This window comes from Hypomesus nipponensis, chromosome 11 (assembly GCF_054491055.1).
Source record: "Hypomesus nipponensis isolate SF chromosome 11, ASM5449105v1, whole genome shotgun sequence".
NCBI lineage: Eukaryota > Metazoa > Chordata > Actinopteri > Osmeriformes > Osmeridae > Hypomesus > Hypomesus nipponensis.
This window is the reverse complement of record NC_140371.1, coordinates 18,456,809-18,471,984: the sequence shown is the minus strand read 5'-3', so window position 1 is coordinate 18,471,984 and position 15,176 is coordinate 18,456,809. Positions and strand designations below refer to the sequence as shown.

Here is a 15,176-nt window from a genome sequence, read left to right as displayed (position 1 = left end):
TGTGTGTGTGTGTCAGACAGTGTGTAGAAAGGCACTGCGATGTGTACTGTGAGACTGGAGCTGTTAAGAGTCAGCGCCACCCACACATGTTCAATATGGATGAAGAGCTTTGGGTCTGTCTGTCAGCTTTTCTCTTTGTCCTGGCCTGCACACACGCGCACGCACGCACGCACACGCACACACACACACACTTATGCATGTACAAACAGATACACAAATGACTGTCAGGAGGGAGACAGTGGCTGGTGATGACAGCCTGTTTGCTGTTTAGGTGAGACTGAACAGGTACTGTCATGAGAGGTTTGGTGTATGTTTTCCCGTTTTTCTCTCCAAAAGCAGATGTAGCCGGGACAGCTGCAGAACATTCCGGTTTTAGGTTAATAGACGTTCTTGGTATAAAAGCAAAGTGAATGAATGGATATGGAAATAGAACACACGTGTCAGGCTGTGTCTCAATAGTCTTGCGAGAGTCTCCTCTCCTTGATTTGCTCTGTTCTATTAATATCCTACCAGGTAGGTCTATTTGCCTCACACAGACCCAAATCTTTCAAACAAGACCCAGAAAGAGAAACAGAAATGGAAGAGGAGCTGTTTGAACCTAGGTAGACATCACCAATGAGCAGTTTTAGATGTTCAGTGGAGCGACCACGCAGGAGTATTTCTGAAGAATGCACGGTTCTCTTTTTTCTTTAAACCACCATGACAAAGTCTGGCTGCACCCCCAGAACCTCCAGGATTAGGCCCAGGTCTTGACAGCAAACTTGTTTGTGTGTGTGTGGGGTTCCCACTAACTCAGATGTTATCTGTGACAGTTGGAAGATTTGCATGGTGCCTTGAGGTGGTCTTGGGGTTGAGAATAATGTGGGTGTATGTGTTCAGTTGAACTGTGTTGGTCATGCTGAGGATAAGGATGTTTGGGTAGAGGTCAAGAATAGCACAGGAAACTACTTGTTTAATCACTCTCAAGATTTGTCATTGGCTCCTCAGAAGAAAAATTGACACTTTTCTAAATAGACACCAAGTTCATTTGTTGATGGACACACTTACAGTGATTATGAGTTCTGGAATAGCGCTGTTCTGTGGCTATGTGAACACGCCATTGAACAGGCCAGGTCTAAAACCTCCAGTGAAGTTAGAAACTTGACTTAAAAAAAACGGAAACGGCTAGCGAATCCTCCCCTCGGGGGGGTGAGTTACCAAATATCTAACGCCAAGGTTTTTTGAAAAGTTGTCAGCCCTGGTACACAATTGTACACATGGCTTACTTTTCAGTGTGAGAAATACTTGTTGTGTGTGAAATGGTGAAATGCGTTAGTCTCACAGTGAATGGGTGAGACTGAGACTTTAACCGTGTAATGTAGATGTAGCTGGCTGAGCGGTTAGAGAGTCGGGCTAGTAATCTTAAGGTTGCCAGTTCGATTCCCGGCCGTGTCAAATGATGTTGTGTCCTTGGGCAAGGCACTTCACCCTACTTGCCTCGGGGGAATGTCCCTGTACTTACTGTAAGTCGTCTGCTTAATGACTAAATGTAAATGTAATGTAATCTTACTGCTCAAATCCGTTCGAAACTGTGGGGATTTTTACTGAGTTAGATAAACTTTACCTTTTGTAATTGTCGATGTAGCTCGAAATGTACAATTTGAACCTCTTTTCTTTCTTGCTTGAAGGGCAGCAACATAGGAATCTATGTACATTGTTTATTGTCATTTTGGGAAGATCACCCTATCTCTAAAAAAACTGAATTTTTGGTGTGAGAGCTAACGTAACTGGCTAGCTACCGGAAGTTGTTGACCGATCTTATGAAATATTTAATATGATTTTGATGCATTCTTTCTCTCATTCTCCCTCCTCATCTATCCCTCTTCTTTCACCACCTCACTATCTCTCTGGCTCTTTCATACTCCCTCTCTTTCTTCCTCTTTTCTTCCTCTCCTCCGCTGCTTCTCTCAGGGAGGAGAAGAGTGAGCAGCTGCTTGACTGCAGACAGGAACTGGAGCACATGGAGACAGAACTCAAAAGGATTCAACACGAGGTACGTGACCCTGGCTCAAGACTGTAAATACCTTAGCACAATACTGTTATACCCCCCTACAAGACTGTACAATACTCAAGCACAAGATTATACTATATCCAAGCACAACACTTTATAAAACCCTAGCCACATAATTCTCTTTCTCCACCAAGCTCTGAATTATTTCTCACTTTACTAGGTAATATAGTTAGCACTGCACTTAGTTGGCATAGATCAGCAGGTGTTTGGTTCCAAAGTACTGTAGTAGACTCACTCTCTAGGAAACTACACACACACACACACACACACAGGTCATGCTGATGGTCTACTATAGACCATGGCATCTTTCCAGCTGTACGATCTATGCCACACACACACAAACACACTGACCCACCATGTCAATCACACACATGCCGGCACACACACCCTGCTTACAAACACACAGCGACTGTCACGTCCTACTACCCACACGTTCTGATACTACCTAAGCTATTCAGACAGCTTCGAGACTTCTGGGCACCTACGCTGCCCTCTGGGTTACACAACATATCAAACCATCTCCTTCCCCTTATTTACTTTCCTCTTTCTTAGTAGGTAATGCACTTAACAGATTACTGGCTGAGCTATGTATAGTTGCGCAACCCTCTGAATGTAGGCAAAGATGTTCTTTTATTTATAGATTTAGATGTAAACCAGGCTAGCAGGTTCCGTGAGAAGAGCACTTGTCTCAGGTCAGGTGATGTCAAATCCTCGATCCCATTCAATTAGTGGTGTGGAACCCATTTAATACATTGGTGTGTGCGTGTGCGTGTGTGGATGTGCACATGTGGCTTACCATCTTACTTATTGTATGAGATATTCTAAAGTTTAACTTCATATTCTGTGAACGAGTGTGTGTGATCATATTTCATAAGATATTCCATATTCTCAAGGTGAATTTCGTAATATTCAGTGTAGGAGTGTGTGTGATGTACTGTACATGCAAGTCCATATCAGATGGCTGAGCGGTTAGGGAATCGGGCTAGTAATCAGAAGGTCGCTGGTTTGATTCCTGGCTGCGCTTAATGACGTTGTGTCCTTGGGCAAGGCACTTCACCCTACTTGCCTCAGGGAGAATGTCCCTGTATTTACTGTAAGTCGCTCTGGATAAGAGCGTCTACTAAATGACTAAATGTAATGTAAATATCTCACAGACGTATGTTGCTAACGTGTGTGGCGTGTCTCCCCTACAGAGTCAGCAGCTGCTGTCGGACGCAAGGTCAGCGCGGGCCTACCGTGACGAGCTGGACGCCCTGAGAGAGAAGGCTGTCCGTGTGGACAAGCTGGAGAGCGAGGTGGGCCGGTACAAAGAGCGGCTCCACGACATCGAGTTCTACAAGGCCAGAGTAGAGGTACGTAACACACACACACACGGATACAGAGACGATGGCTGTGGTGGTTGAGCTGTGGTCGCACAGGGTAACATGTGGTCACCCATGTTGCCTGGTAGGAACTGAAGGAGGACAACCAGGTTCTGCTGGAGACCAAGTCCATGTTGGAGGACCAGCTGGAAGGCACCAGATCCCGCTCCGACAAGCTCCACGAACTGGAGAAGGAGAGCCTGCAGCTCAAGTCCAAGATCCACGATATGGAAATGGTGAGCTGGAGAACAGAGGGGGGGAGAGGAGGGAGAGCGACAGAGAGAGAGATGGGTAGTAAAAATGATGCCGTAAGAATGAAGAAAGGAGAAGTTCCCATGTGTTTAAATCTGTGTGTGTGTGTGTTGTGTGTGCGCGTGTTGCTCAGGAGCGGGACATGGACAGGAAGCGAATGGACGAGTTGATGGAGGAGAACCTGGTTCTTGAGATGGCCCAGAAGCAGAGCATGGACGAGTCCCTCCACCTGGGCTGGGAGCTGGAGCAGCTGTCCAAGACCCCCGACGTCACCGAGGGTGAAGGACCTGGAGGGCGTGGGGGGGGGGGGTTAAAGAGCTAAAACACCTCCTTAACTTTAGATCATATAACTCAATTAGGTTGGTGGGTGTGTAGGGTTACACCCTGGGGTTGTCATGGTGGGGTGGGGGGGGGGGAGAATCAGTTTAGACCAGTGCCCCAAGCACTTTGGCTGGCCCCTATCCATGGCCCCTCTCCCTAACTCTAACCACCCCCAACCCCCCATGCAACAGCTTGGCCAGGGCTTATTAACACTTGGTTAACTCCTGTAATTAATATGTAAAGGCTGCTGGAGCAGGATAATCTCTGGCTCTGCAGTATGAACACTGTTAAGGAGGTTTACTTGGTTTAGATCTGGATAAACCCTTTTGTTTGTTTGTACTTTAACTAGCTGACCACGGTGATACTATGGAACAAAAGCACTGCTGTTCATTCTGATCTGATCACAGCTAGCAAACAACCCAGTCCTGTGTTTGGAACCGGGTTGTTACTAAAGGTTCTTTTTTTTTTTCAGGACAAAATGGAATTTAGGATGTGTCTGTTGTTGTGAGCCTGGTTTACCGCATTGTTCCTCATTCTGCCCTTCCCGTCTCCAGTCCCCCAGAAGTCCTTGGGCCAAGAGGTGAACGAGCTGACCTCTAGCCGGCTGCTCAAACTGGAGAAGGAGAACCAGACGCTGCTGAAAACCGTCGAGCAGCTGAGAGGCGTGGCCAACAGCACCGGAGACACGCCCTCACGCCTGCTGAAAGCCAATCAGGAGAACCAGAGGCTTACCCAGAAAGTTAGTTCAGATATTTACACCAACCTAGTTCTCATGGACCTGGTCTGAGATGATGCCTGGAACTACCCTGGTCCAGCCTGCCCCCCTGGTTACAGTGGCTGTCTACTGACACCTCTCCCCTCTCTCTTAGCCACTCATAACCCTTACCTGAAACCTCCTGAGCCTTCGTCCTACTCTACCCCTTACACTGAAGCCTCCTCTGTCCTCATAGCAGCTACTTGAAGTCTTCAACACTCCCTGCACTCAGACCACCAATGATGTTCTCCCACAAGTTCCCTATTGAACTCTCGCATAACTGCCTTAACTGTGTCCCCTCATTAGCATTTTGGGCCCTGCCCCCTATATTTCACCCAGACACCCTGCACTTACGTTAGGCAGGAGAAAGAGGGAGGGAGATAAACGGCTTAAAGGAACTGAAGGAACTGAAAGAAGAAAAGAAAAAAGTAACATTCTGGAGCCCATTTCCTATTCTTTACCAGCCCTGACACTTGAAACACCCTTCACTAAGCTAGCCAACTCTCCCTTGCTATTTTCAGATGCATAAGCCTATGTCTGTGAAAAAGCGTTTAAAATGTGCCTTTCTTACACAAAGGCTTCAGGAGAGACTAAAATACAAATCACTGCTGGCTTTCGCAGTCATTAAGCAGAGAATCCATGCTGGAACAGTCGAACAATAGTGACAGTTCAACTGTCTGTGTTCAGACAGGCAGCCGGTTTTCACTTAAGCTGCTTTGACAGAATTAGGTGCTTGGGAGTATATCTTGATTAGCAATCAGCTTGCCTTTTGAAGAATTTATCCACACGTGTTAATGCAGGATTGTGTGTGATTTTGTGAAAGGGTTCTGTTGTTTGTGTGTGTGTGAGGGAGCAAGAGAGGGGCTTGCCTGTGTGAAACTGTGAGCCCTTGATGTTTCTGTCATGGTGTCTGTGTTTGTGTCAGCAGGAGAGGAGAGGAGAGGGATGAGGGCTACAGTGAAAGGCACTTATTCAGAGATTGTTCAGAGCCCTCACCTCTCCTTCCTCTTTAACGACCACTCTCCAGATAATTATCCCTCCCTTCACTCGCAGAAGTCCCAGTCCCTAGCTTAAAATAAGCTGGGGACCGACAATTTCCTGTTTCTAGCTTTCAGTCAGTATGTTTGAGGGGGGACTGTTTTCGTGGTATCCAACCGTCTCCGTGCGTGTCTGTGTGTCTGTAGCTGGAGCAGTTGGAGCTGGAGCTGAATTCTGACAGGGAGAGCGTCCGCAGCGCAGAGGGCCTCAGCACGGAGCTGATGAAGGAGAAGGCCCTGCTGGAGAAGACCCTGGAGACGCTGAGGGAGAACTCCGAACGACAGGTAGGCGCACGGAACCCGGTCTCCATAACACCCGCTCACTTGGCGTGAGTCGAGAAGCGAAACGGCATTATTGAATCTCGTTCCGAGACGTTCTAAATGACGTTGGGGGGGGGGGGGGATTGGTCGGATTTAGATTTAAAATTGTCTGTGCTGAATGCGGTCTTTGTCCTGGGCTCTTACCAGTTTCACGGAGCTGATCTAGGTGTTATGTCACAACGCTTGGAATAGGGATGAAGAGAGCAGATGGATGACAAACGAGCTCACAAACACAAACAAACATTGTCATTAAGATGACTCAAAGACCAGATCTCTGACGCCTCCAGGGGATTAGATACAACCCGTAGTGGAAATAGCTTAGAATAGTACACACAGTCTCCCTATCAGAGACAAATGAAGAACATAAAGACTTATGAGAACCCCACCCCCCGTCCCCCTCAGGTAACAGGTCTGGAGCAGGAGAACGAGCACCTCAACCAGACCATCTCATCGCTGCGTCAGCGGTGCCAGGTGGGCACGGAGGCCCGGGTCAAAGACGTGGAGAAGGAGAACCGGGTTCTCCACGAGTCCATCCGGGAGACCAGCTCCAAGCTCAACAAGATGGAGTTTGAGAGGAAGCAGCTGCGCAAGGACCTGGAGCTGTGCAAGGAGAAGGGCGAGAGGGCCGAGGAGCTGGAGCTGCAGGTGCAGAGGCTGGAGAGGGACAACGAGAGCCTGCAGAAGAGAGTGGCCAGCCTGGGCATCACCTGTGAGAAGGTGAGGGCTCACACAAGACACCAGGACTTTTCAGCCCTGGTGTCTTGAGATATTTCTAATTAGCGCATGGACACTTTGCATCAACTTTCCCCCCCCCCCAAAAAAGGGGTTTTACATGTAGATACATATGGATATCGTGGGTGTTGAGGTAAACACACAGTGTCCTTCCTTCCCAGGTCTCTGCCCTGGAGAAGGAGAACAGTGAGTTGGAGGCGGAGACACGGCGTCTGAAGAAGAAGGTGGACGGCCTGAGAAACACGTCCTTCCAGCTGGAGGCCCTGGAGAAGGAGAACGCCCAGCTGGATGAGGAGAACCTGGAGCTTCGGCGGGCGGCGGAGAACCTGCGCTCGGCGGGATCCAAGGCTGCCCAGCTGGAGATGGAGAACAGGGAGCTGGAAAGTGAGAGGAGCCAGCTGAAACGCAGCATGGAGCTGCTCAAAGCCTCCTCCAAGAAGACGGAGAGGCTGGAGGTGAGGATGAATATCACGTTCATCGTTGGGAATGGTCTAAGAATCTTTGCCAAGCTGCAAATTGGCCAAAACTTGGCCCAAAAAACACTAGTTATGATCCCATTCATTCCTCACCCTCTTCTTACTCGACTTGGCTAAAGGTGAGCTACCAGGGCCTGGACACGGAGAACCAGCGTCTGCAGAAGGCCCTGGAGAACAGTAGCCGGAAGATCTCCCAGCTGGAGGCCGAGCTGCAGGACGTGGAGGCGGAAAACCAGAGCCTGCAACGCAGCCTGGAGGAGCTGAAGATCTCCAGCAAGCGCCTGGAGCAGCTGGAGCAGGAGGTAGGGTGGACAGGGACGAGGCACCCCATTGGCTCACCTCGATAGTAGGGTAACTAGTACGCTAAGGCCTCCAGCCGGGGTCATTTCCTCCCCTGCCTTTCCTGTCTCTCTCAAACCGTCACTATCAAAACGACGCATAAAATGACAACATACATATCTACTAAAAAAAGAATAAGATTGACAAGGAAAACAGATAACTTACCGACTGTTAAGCTAATCAGTTCATCAAATCAGTGTTTGGATGAATACTTTCTCCATCCATCCTTTCCTCCATTCCTTCCTTCCATTCCTCAGAACAAAACTTTGGAGCAGGAGAGCTCTCAGCTGGAGAAGGACAAAAAGCTGTTGGAGAAAGAGAACAAGCGTCTGCGTCAGCAGGCTGAGATCAGGGACTCCAAGCTGGACGACAGCAACCAGCGCCTGTCCCAGCTGGAGAAGGAGAACCGCACGCTGGGCAAGGAGATGATCTTCTTCAAGGATTCCTGCACTCGTGTCAAAGACTTGGAGAAGGAGAATAAGGAACTGGTGAAACTTACATCCATCGACAAGAAGACCCTAGGCACGCTCAGAGAGGTGAGGATGGCGGAGGAGTCTTTTGAGAAGTATTTTGGGTAAATGAATGATAACCTCATTTATCTTGGGGTAATGCTTTCACATGGAAAGAATGGTAGCCGAGTCTGCATTATGTAATAGTGACTTTGCTTTGTGCGATTGACCTTTTTTCCATTATGGCTGTTTGACTGGATTATTGATTAATAGAAGTTAAAACGTTGATGGACATGTGTGTGTGTGTGTGTGTGTGTGTGGTGTTACAGGAACTGGTGAGTGAGAAGCTGAAGACTCAGCAGATGAATAATGATTTGGAGAAGCTGACTCACGAGCTGGAGAAGATTGGCCTGAACAAGGAGGGACTGTTGCATGACGAGCAGAGCTCAGACAGGTGAACCACACACGCACACATTGAGTCAGAACGTGGGCATAACCTTAAGTCACTGTTTATTTACACACAACCGTGCAATACCAGTTGACTGTAGTTATACCAAGAGACTTTAAAGACATTCATTTGCTGCTGATCATCGCATTCTGTTGTGTTAAAGACGGATGACATATGTTTATATTCAGATACAAGCTGCTTGAGTCCAAGCTGGAGTCTTCTCTGAAGTCCTCCCTGGAGATTAAGGAGGAGAAGATCGCTGCCCTGGAGGCAAGGCTGCAGGAGTCGTCCAACCTCAACCAGCAGCTACGCCAAGAACTCAAAACAGTCAGTACCCAACCTTGTGTACCTTGAAGGGCATAACGACAATATTTGACACTCAAGTTATTCATCAACATGATGTCCTCAATTTCTAACTGGAACCACTAGTATCAGAATCCAGTGGGTAACTTCGCTGTACTCAAACAATGATACAGCACTCCACTCAAGCAAAGCTGCTGTTCAGAGAACACTGTGTACAAAACATGGTAGCGACTCAATCTGACTTGGATGTTAAAAGCATACTGGAGAAACGGATAATGCGTCTCTCAAGAATTGAGTCATTCTTTATTGATAAATTCTCCCTTCCACGTTAGTTTTATTTATTTATGAGGCTCCAAGTCTGGAAAATATTGTGGAAGGACTTTTCTCCAAACTGTTCTTCAATTACAGCTAACAACTAACAGCTGTGCGTTTTTGAATGTCAAGTTAGGGAATTTCACCTGAATCAACCCTGGTATATACTCACTCTCCAACATACATAGACCATACCAGTTAGCCTATTAGTGGTAGTAGGTTAAACCTATCCAGGATCTTAGATTCTAGCAGTTATTCATGGGATTACGGTAGAGGGAGGTTCATCGACCTGTTGGCTTCCTGTGCTGCAGGTGAAGAAGAACTACGAGGCGCTGCGCCAGAGAGAGGAGGAGGAGAGGATGGTGCAGAGCTCGCCCCCTAGAGGAGAGGAGGACTCTCAGACCAGCAGGTGGGAGAAGGAGAGTCACGAGGCCACGCGAGAGCTGCTGAAGGTCAAGGATCGCCTCATTGAGGTGGAGAGGAACGTGAGTGCCCCTCAGTTTAAAAAACTGATTTTCGAGAGGGGGAAAAAAATCTAGCAATAATACACTGCATTTCTGTACGAGAAGTGGCAGTGTAAAGTACCTCCACAGTCCGCAGTCTATGTGAATGTGTGTGTGTGTTGTAGAATGCCACCCTCCAGGCTGAGAAGCAAGCGCTGCGTAGCCAGCTGAAGCAGCTGGAGACCCAGAGCAGTAACCTGCAGGCCCAGATCCTGGCCCTCCAGAGGCAGACAGCCACCCTGCAGGAGAACAACACCACGCTGCAGACTCAGAACGCCAAGATCCAGGTCCGTCCTCCACACCGCCATCTGCCGCGCTGCTCTGGTGGGGCTGTCGCACACGATGCGGTCCGCTGTCTCCGTGGTGCCCCTGTGTTTCTGTCGTACTACTGTCGTTTTTTGTACGGGGATATTCGCTGTATAAATTCTGCATTCCCCACTCACCTGTATATGGACCGTTACATTTACAGTCTGTTGGTCTCAGCTTCCCACTGAGCTACTCATTTCGGTACATGTGCTGTATACCCTGTAGTTACAGTCAAACCCTCCTCTCCACCTCACTGTGTGGAGAGAACTCCCCAGCCCAGCTACTATTTAGGCGTGTCGCTCATGGCAGAACTTCAAGCTGTGGTCAAATCTAGATCAGGACAGGATTTGTCGGCCTTCTACACTGCAAAGCCAGAACTAATGACAACTTTCAGCATGTCTGTGAGCTGGGATTTGACCTGGCAAAAACACCCCGACCACGGAACATTCTCCAACGTTCCAGCTTTAGACTGAAATTGAATGTGTTCCACTCATTTACTGTTTCACGTGGAGGAGAGAGCATGAGACCTTGAAGGCAGAGTGCCCCCTGTTGTCAGGAACTGAGATGCACTTTTGTCCAGATGGGTGGAAATCTTGTGAAGTTATAATCGTGTTTCAAACCTCAAAGGAGGATGTTAATTTGTCCATAAAACCACACAGACATCTCTCCAAATCGACTGAGTGCTTTTGACAGATGTCTAACGACGCAGCCAAGGGTTATAAACGACAGTTTATCCCCACCCTGTTCCCCACCCCGCACCATTGTCTCCCCAGGTTGAGACCTCCACTCTCAACTCCCAGAGCGCCGCCCTGATGGCCCAGAATGCACAGCTGCAGAGCCAGCAGATGAGCACGGAGAGCGAGAAGGAGGGGGCGGTGCGCGAGAAGGAGGACCTGAGATCCACCTATGAGCTGCTGCTGCGGGACCACGAGAAGCTGGCCGCCCTCCACGAGAGGCAGGCGTCTGAGTACGAGGCCCTGATAGGCAAGCACGGGGGGCTGAAGAGCGCCCACAAGAGCCTGGAGATGCAACACAGAGACCTGGAGGACAGGTGAGAGGCCGTCTGAGTCCCTCTCTTTCTCCCTCTCTCATAACTCTTTCTAGAACTGCTCTCAGACTGAAATATGTGTGTGTGTGAGTCAGATGGCTAAGCGGTTAGGGAATCGAGCTACTAATCAGAAGGTTGCCGGTTCGATTTTTCTGCTGTGCAAAAATGACACATTTTGGCACAGCCAAAATCCTTGGGCAAGGCACTTCACCCTACTTGCCTCGGGGGAATGTCCCTGTACTTACTGTAAGTCGCTCTGGATAAGAGCGTCTGCTAAATGACTACATGTAAATGTGTGTGTGTAGGTACAACCAGCTGCTGAAGCAGAAGGCTCAGCTGGAGGAGCTGGAGAAGGTTCTGAAGACGGAACAAGAGAAGATGCTCTCTGAGAACAAGAATCACGAGGTCACGGCCGCAGAGTACAGCAAGCTGAAAGAGGAGAACGAGAAGTGAGTCAGCTGTCTGTGTGTGGTTTGTGGGTGTGTATGACTGTGAGTAGGGTCTGGGGAAAAGGCCTCTGGGGGGCCTCTGGGGGGTAACTGTTAGGTGTGGAATGCGGGATGGGCAGGGTGGTGTAAGGGGAACATCCTTAAACAGTCCAGGTGCAATGAAACCTGCATGACCACATTTCTACTGGTGGGAGGTTGAGCTGTGTGCGTGTGTTGAGAGGCAGATTGGAGAAGTTTCAAGCAGAGCGCTGCAATTAGCCTTGACAAAGTGTTTTTGTTTATTGTCACGCAATAAAATGTATATAGGTTTGTTAATCCCCTTTTCAATTTGTGTCATTGCATCTTCCTGAATATGTGCAGCTGTACAAAACCAAGAAGCAACTCTTTGATAGAGACAATTTGTTCAGATCTAATCTGTGTGTGAATGCATGTGTGTGTGTGTCGTCTAGGTTGAACGTGGCTCACCGTCAGCTGGTGAAGGACAACGAGAGCCTCCAGGCCGACCACAAGAGCCTGAAGACCCAGATGAACAACGCCACGCTAGAACAGACCAGACTGGAGGCTGAGTTCTCCAAGCTGAAGGAACAGTACCAGCAGCTAGACATCACCTTTACCAAGCTCACCAACCAGTGTGAGGTATGAAGCCCACATCCTACTCATTAAAAACTGGGTGGTGTGTTGCCGCCAGGTCATGGTCATTCATGTTAGTAATCCCAATTATGTTGAGTATTTTTTTTCAAGCAGACTTTCCCTTCATTTGTGTGTCTGTACCTTCCTAGCTGCTGAGTCAGGTGAAAGGGAACCTGGAGGAGGAGAACCGACACCTACTGGACCAGATCCAGACGCTGATGCTGCAGAACCGGACCCTGCTGGAACAGACCATGGAGAGCAAGGACCTGTTCCACGTGGAGCAGAGACAGTACATGTGAGACAGGAACCTCGACCTGGAGAACCGTTCTGACCACAAAGGCCTGAGACGTACCCGCTTCTAGGCCTGTGATGTTTGTTGTTTTGTTCCCCTCTTGACTCCATTTCTCTCTCGTCTTCAGAGACAAGCTGAACGAGCTGAGGAGACAGAAGGAGAAACTGGAGGAGAAGATCATGGACCAGTACAAGTTCTACGACCCCTCTCCTCCACGCAGGTATGAAACTTCTGCGAGACAAACTTGGGTGTCAATCAATGAACCCACAGGACAATGCATTAGTGGTTTGTGATTGTCCATAATGTGGGCTAACGCAGACCCACAGCAGCCTGCAGGATGCCTCCCAGTCCCTTGCCTCCCTCTACAAGGAACAGCTGGCTGAGATTAGGAAACCGGTCCCTCAGTATTAGTCCTGATGAAATATGTATGAGCCGGATAGCTGCAGAGAAGGCTCCTTCACAAGCCTAATTGACTGGAATGGTTGAAATGAATGAATCTTAGCTGGATGGTTTGGGAGCATTCTGATGAACATGGTTAGGAGCAGATGGGCCGACATTTTACATTAAGGTTTCATTAACGACCATGTAACTACAAACACCAATTCTATTTAAGACATTACGTTTGGTGTGTGTGTGTGTGTGTGTGGGGGGGGAACCGGGGCTCTGGGAGCCCGAGGGAACAGCTCCCTAAGCGCTCCCTGTCCCTCCTCAGACGCGGGAACTGGATCACCCTGAAGATGAGGAAGCTGATCAAGCCTAAGAGCCGTGACAGGATGCGCTCGCTGACCCTGACGCCGTCGCGCTCCGAGTCCAGCGAGGGCTTCCTGGGGCTGCCCCTGGACAGCCAGGACAGCTCCTCCGTGGGCTCCGGGTCCAACTCTCTGGACGACACTCTCACACAGAAGAGGAGCAGCAGTGAGTACACACACACACACACACACACCCACATCAACTCCTAGAGTTTTGGTGACTTTGTGGTGTAAAGGTGCCAAGAGGCCAAACTTCCTAATGCCTCCTCTGCTTATTTCTCTCTCTCTCTTTCTCCGCGAAAGGGAGGAGAGGGCAGTCCTCCCATGTGCAGGTGCAGGGTTCGACCAATGGTACGCTGCGGAGGGGGCGGGGCGGGTGGGTGTGGCTCTGAGCTGGGTTCGCCTGTCACTCAGGGCATGTCCACATGTGGTGACTCCATCGTCCTTCAGTGTTCATCAGGTGGTCATACAGTCAGGCTGTGCAAATCCTCAGACCCACATAGTACCTCAGGCCGTCTAATGATGTAGATCTGGTCTGGAATGAGTCTCATCCACGTCCAATCTGGCGGAGCTGCACAGCGCGGCTGTAATGTAGTGCACATGCAGCATAACCCATATATCTATTAAAAGGTGCAATGCAATTGTGCATCTGGCTGTTTTCAATACGACAGATGTTTCTTTGCATTCTCAACGTGTCATGTTATTCTATGCTTATGTGTTTATTCTCATAATGCCCAAAGACTGCTTCAAGATTGGTTATCTCAAGCTATAGATGAAGCCAATGCAGGATGATCAGCACAACACAAACAATGAAAAAATCTACTTTCATACAACCTCAAACACAATACATTCCTGAAGCAGTGGCTAAAAACATATTATATGTAATATTTTTCTTACACGAGCCTACATTATTAATGTTGCATGTCAGCAGGGTGGCCAGCTGTCCAGTGAGGTTGTCACGAGGCTGCAGTAGGTGTCTCAGCCTCCGCCCTAACCCTGATGTCTGTCTGTCGCTAGTCATGACACCATTCCCTCCGTTTCACCTTCCTACTCTCCTGATTGCACCATTTAATATACTGCACCCTACGTGTGTGTGTGTGTCGTCTGTACGTAGCATCTGCCTTGAAGAATTGGAGCCTGATATGTCACCACATCAGATTGTCTGCGTTCGTTCTAACAGTATGATGTACATACGTGCCCTTGGATGTTCCCGTTCCAGTTGAGGCGTCGGGGCGGCACGCACTTCTCTCTCCCTGTTGCTCGGCAACGTTTAACATCCATCTGTTCTTCCCTCCCTTTTTTCTTGTCCTCCATCTCCCCCCCCCCCCCCCGGGTGGGCTCTTCTGTCGCTCCCCTGCTCTGACTGGGCCTCTAAACTGACCACAGCTCTCAAAAGGTTGCCCTTTATGAGGAACCGGTCCAAGGACAAAGACAAAACGAAGGCCATCTACAGACGGTCCATGTGTAAGCCTTCCGCTAGCTTGTGTGTTAGCCTCCTCCACCTCCTCCCAATGACCTGCGCCTGCCTGCTCCACTCTGCCTCTCTTCTGTTAGCATGTCGCTGCTAGCTCTGTGCTCACTCTGTACAGTACAAGTCACTCAAACGTAAACAACTACTAATCTCTGTGTCATCAGTCAATAATAGTGGGTATGATAGTCACCTAGTAGGACCACCTAATACACCTAAATGCGCTGACTTTGTTGATGGGTTCAGGTAAGATTTTAGAGAGAAACTACTAACCCTACTCAACCATTAACATCTTTCTAGAGGTAATGTGATTGGTAGCTGTAGTTCTTCCTGTAGTTATCTTTCTGTAGTACTGTATTGTGGTAACTATCTGATCTTCATTTAGACATTTAGTCAGTTTGTGTGTGTTGCTGTAAAGTAAGGAGGGACTCTGTGCCTTTCCATCCAACTGTATAAAGTGTGTGCTTGTGTGTGACTCTGGGCTCTCGCTTCATGCCTGTGGCGGGGTTAGAGCTGCCTTTCTACCTCTGTAACTGGGCAGGCATGGCTAATCGATCACAATCACCCGGATCTCTC

General features: G+C 48.8%; 1 protein-coding gene across 1 annotated transcript in view; it reads left to right on the top strand.

The window, feature by feature from the left end:
- ccdc88ab (coiled-coil and HOOK domain protein 88ab) overlaps window positions 1-15,176 on the top strand; it is a 49,706-nt gene that overhangs the window by 28,599 nt on the left and 5,931 nt on the right. Inside the window, exons 9-29 of the mRNA XM_084709166.1 lie at window positions 1,951-2,032; window positions 3,244-3,402; window positions 3,501-3,647; window positions 3,797-3,941; window positions 4,539-4,723; window positions 5,923-6,060; window positions 6,499-6,813; window positions 6,990-7,283; window positions 7,424-7,606; window positions 7,901-8,179; window positions 8,422-8,546; window positions 8,729-8,867; window positions 9,467-9,640; window positions 9,784-9,945; window positions 10,738-11,015; window positions 11,318-11,461; window positions 11,911-12,097; window positions 12,241-12,386; window positions 12,511-12,603; window positions 13,096-13,298; window positions 14,519-14,596. Of these exons, the coding sequence (XP_084565292.1) occupies window positions 1,951-2,032; window positions 3,244-3,402; window positions 3,501-3,647; window positions 3,797-3,941; window positions 4,539-4,723; window positions 5,923-6,060; window positions 6,499-6,813; window positions 6,990-7,283; window positions 7,424-7,606; window positions 7,901-8,179; window positions 8,422-8,546; window positions 8,729-8,867; window positions 9,467-9,640; window positions 9,784-9,945; window positions 10,738-11,015; window positions 11,318-11,461; window positions 11,911-12,097; window positions 12,241-12,386; window positions 12,511-12,603; window positions 13,096-13,298; window positions 14,519-14,596 (3,656 nt within the window). The remainder of the gene's footprint in view (window positions 1-1,950; window positions 2,033-3,243; window positions 3,403-3,500; window positions 3,648-3,796; window positions 3,942-4,538; window positions 4,724-5,922; window positions 6,061-6,498; window positions 6,814-6,989; window positions 7,284-7,423; window positions 7,607-7,900; window positions 8,180-8,421; window positions 8,547-8,728; window positions 8,868-9,466; window positions 9,641-9,783; window positions 9,946-10,737; window positions 11,016-11,317; window positions 11,462-11,910; window positions 12,098-12,240; window positions 12,387-12,510; window positions 12,604-13,095; window positions 13,299-14,518; window positions 14,597-15,176) is intronic.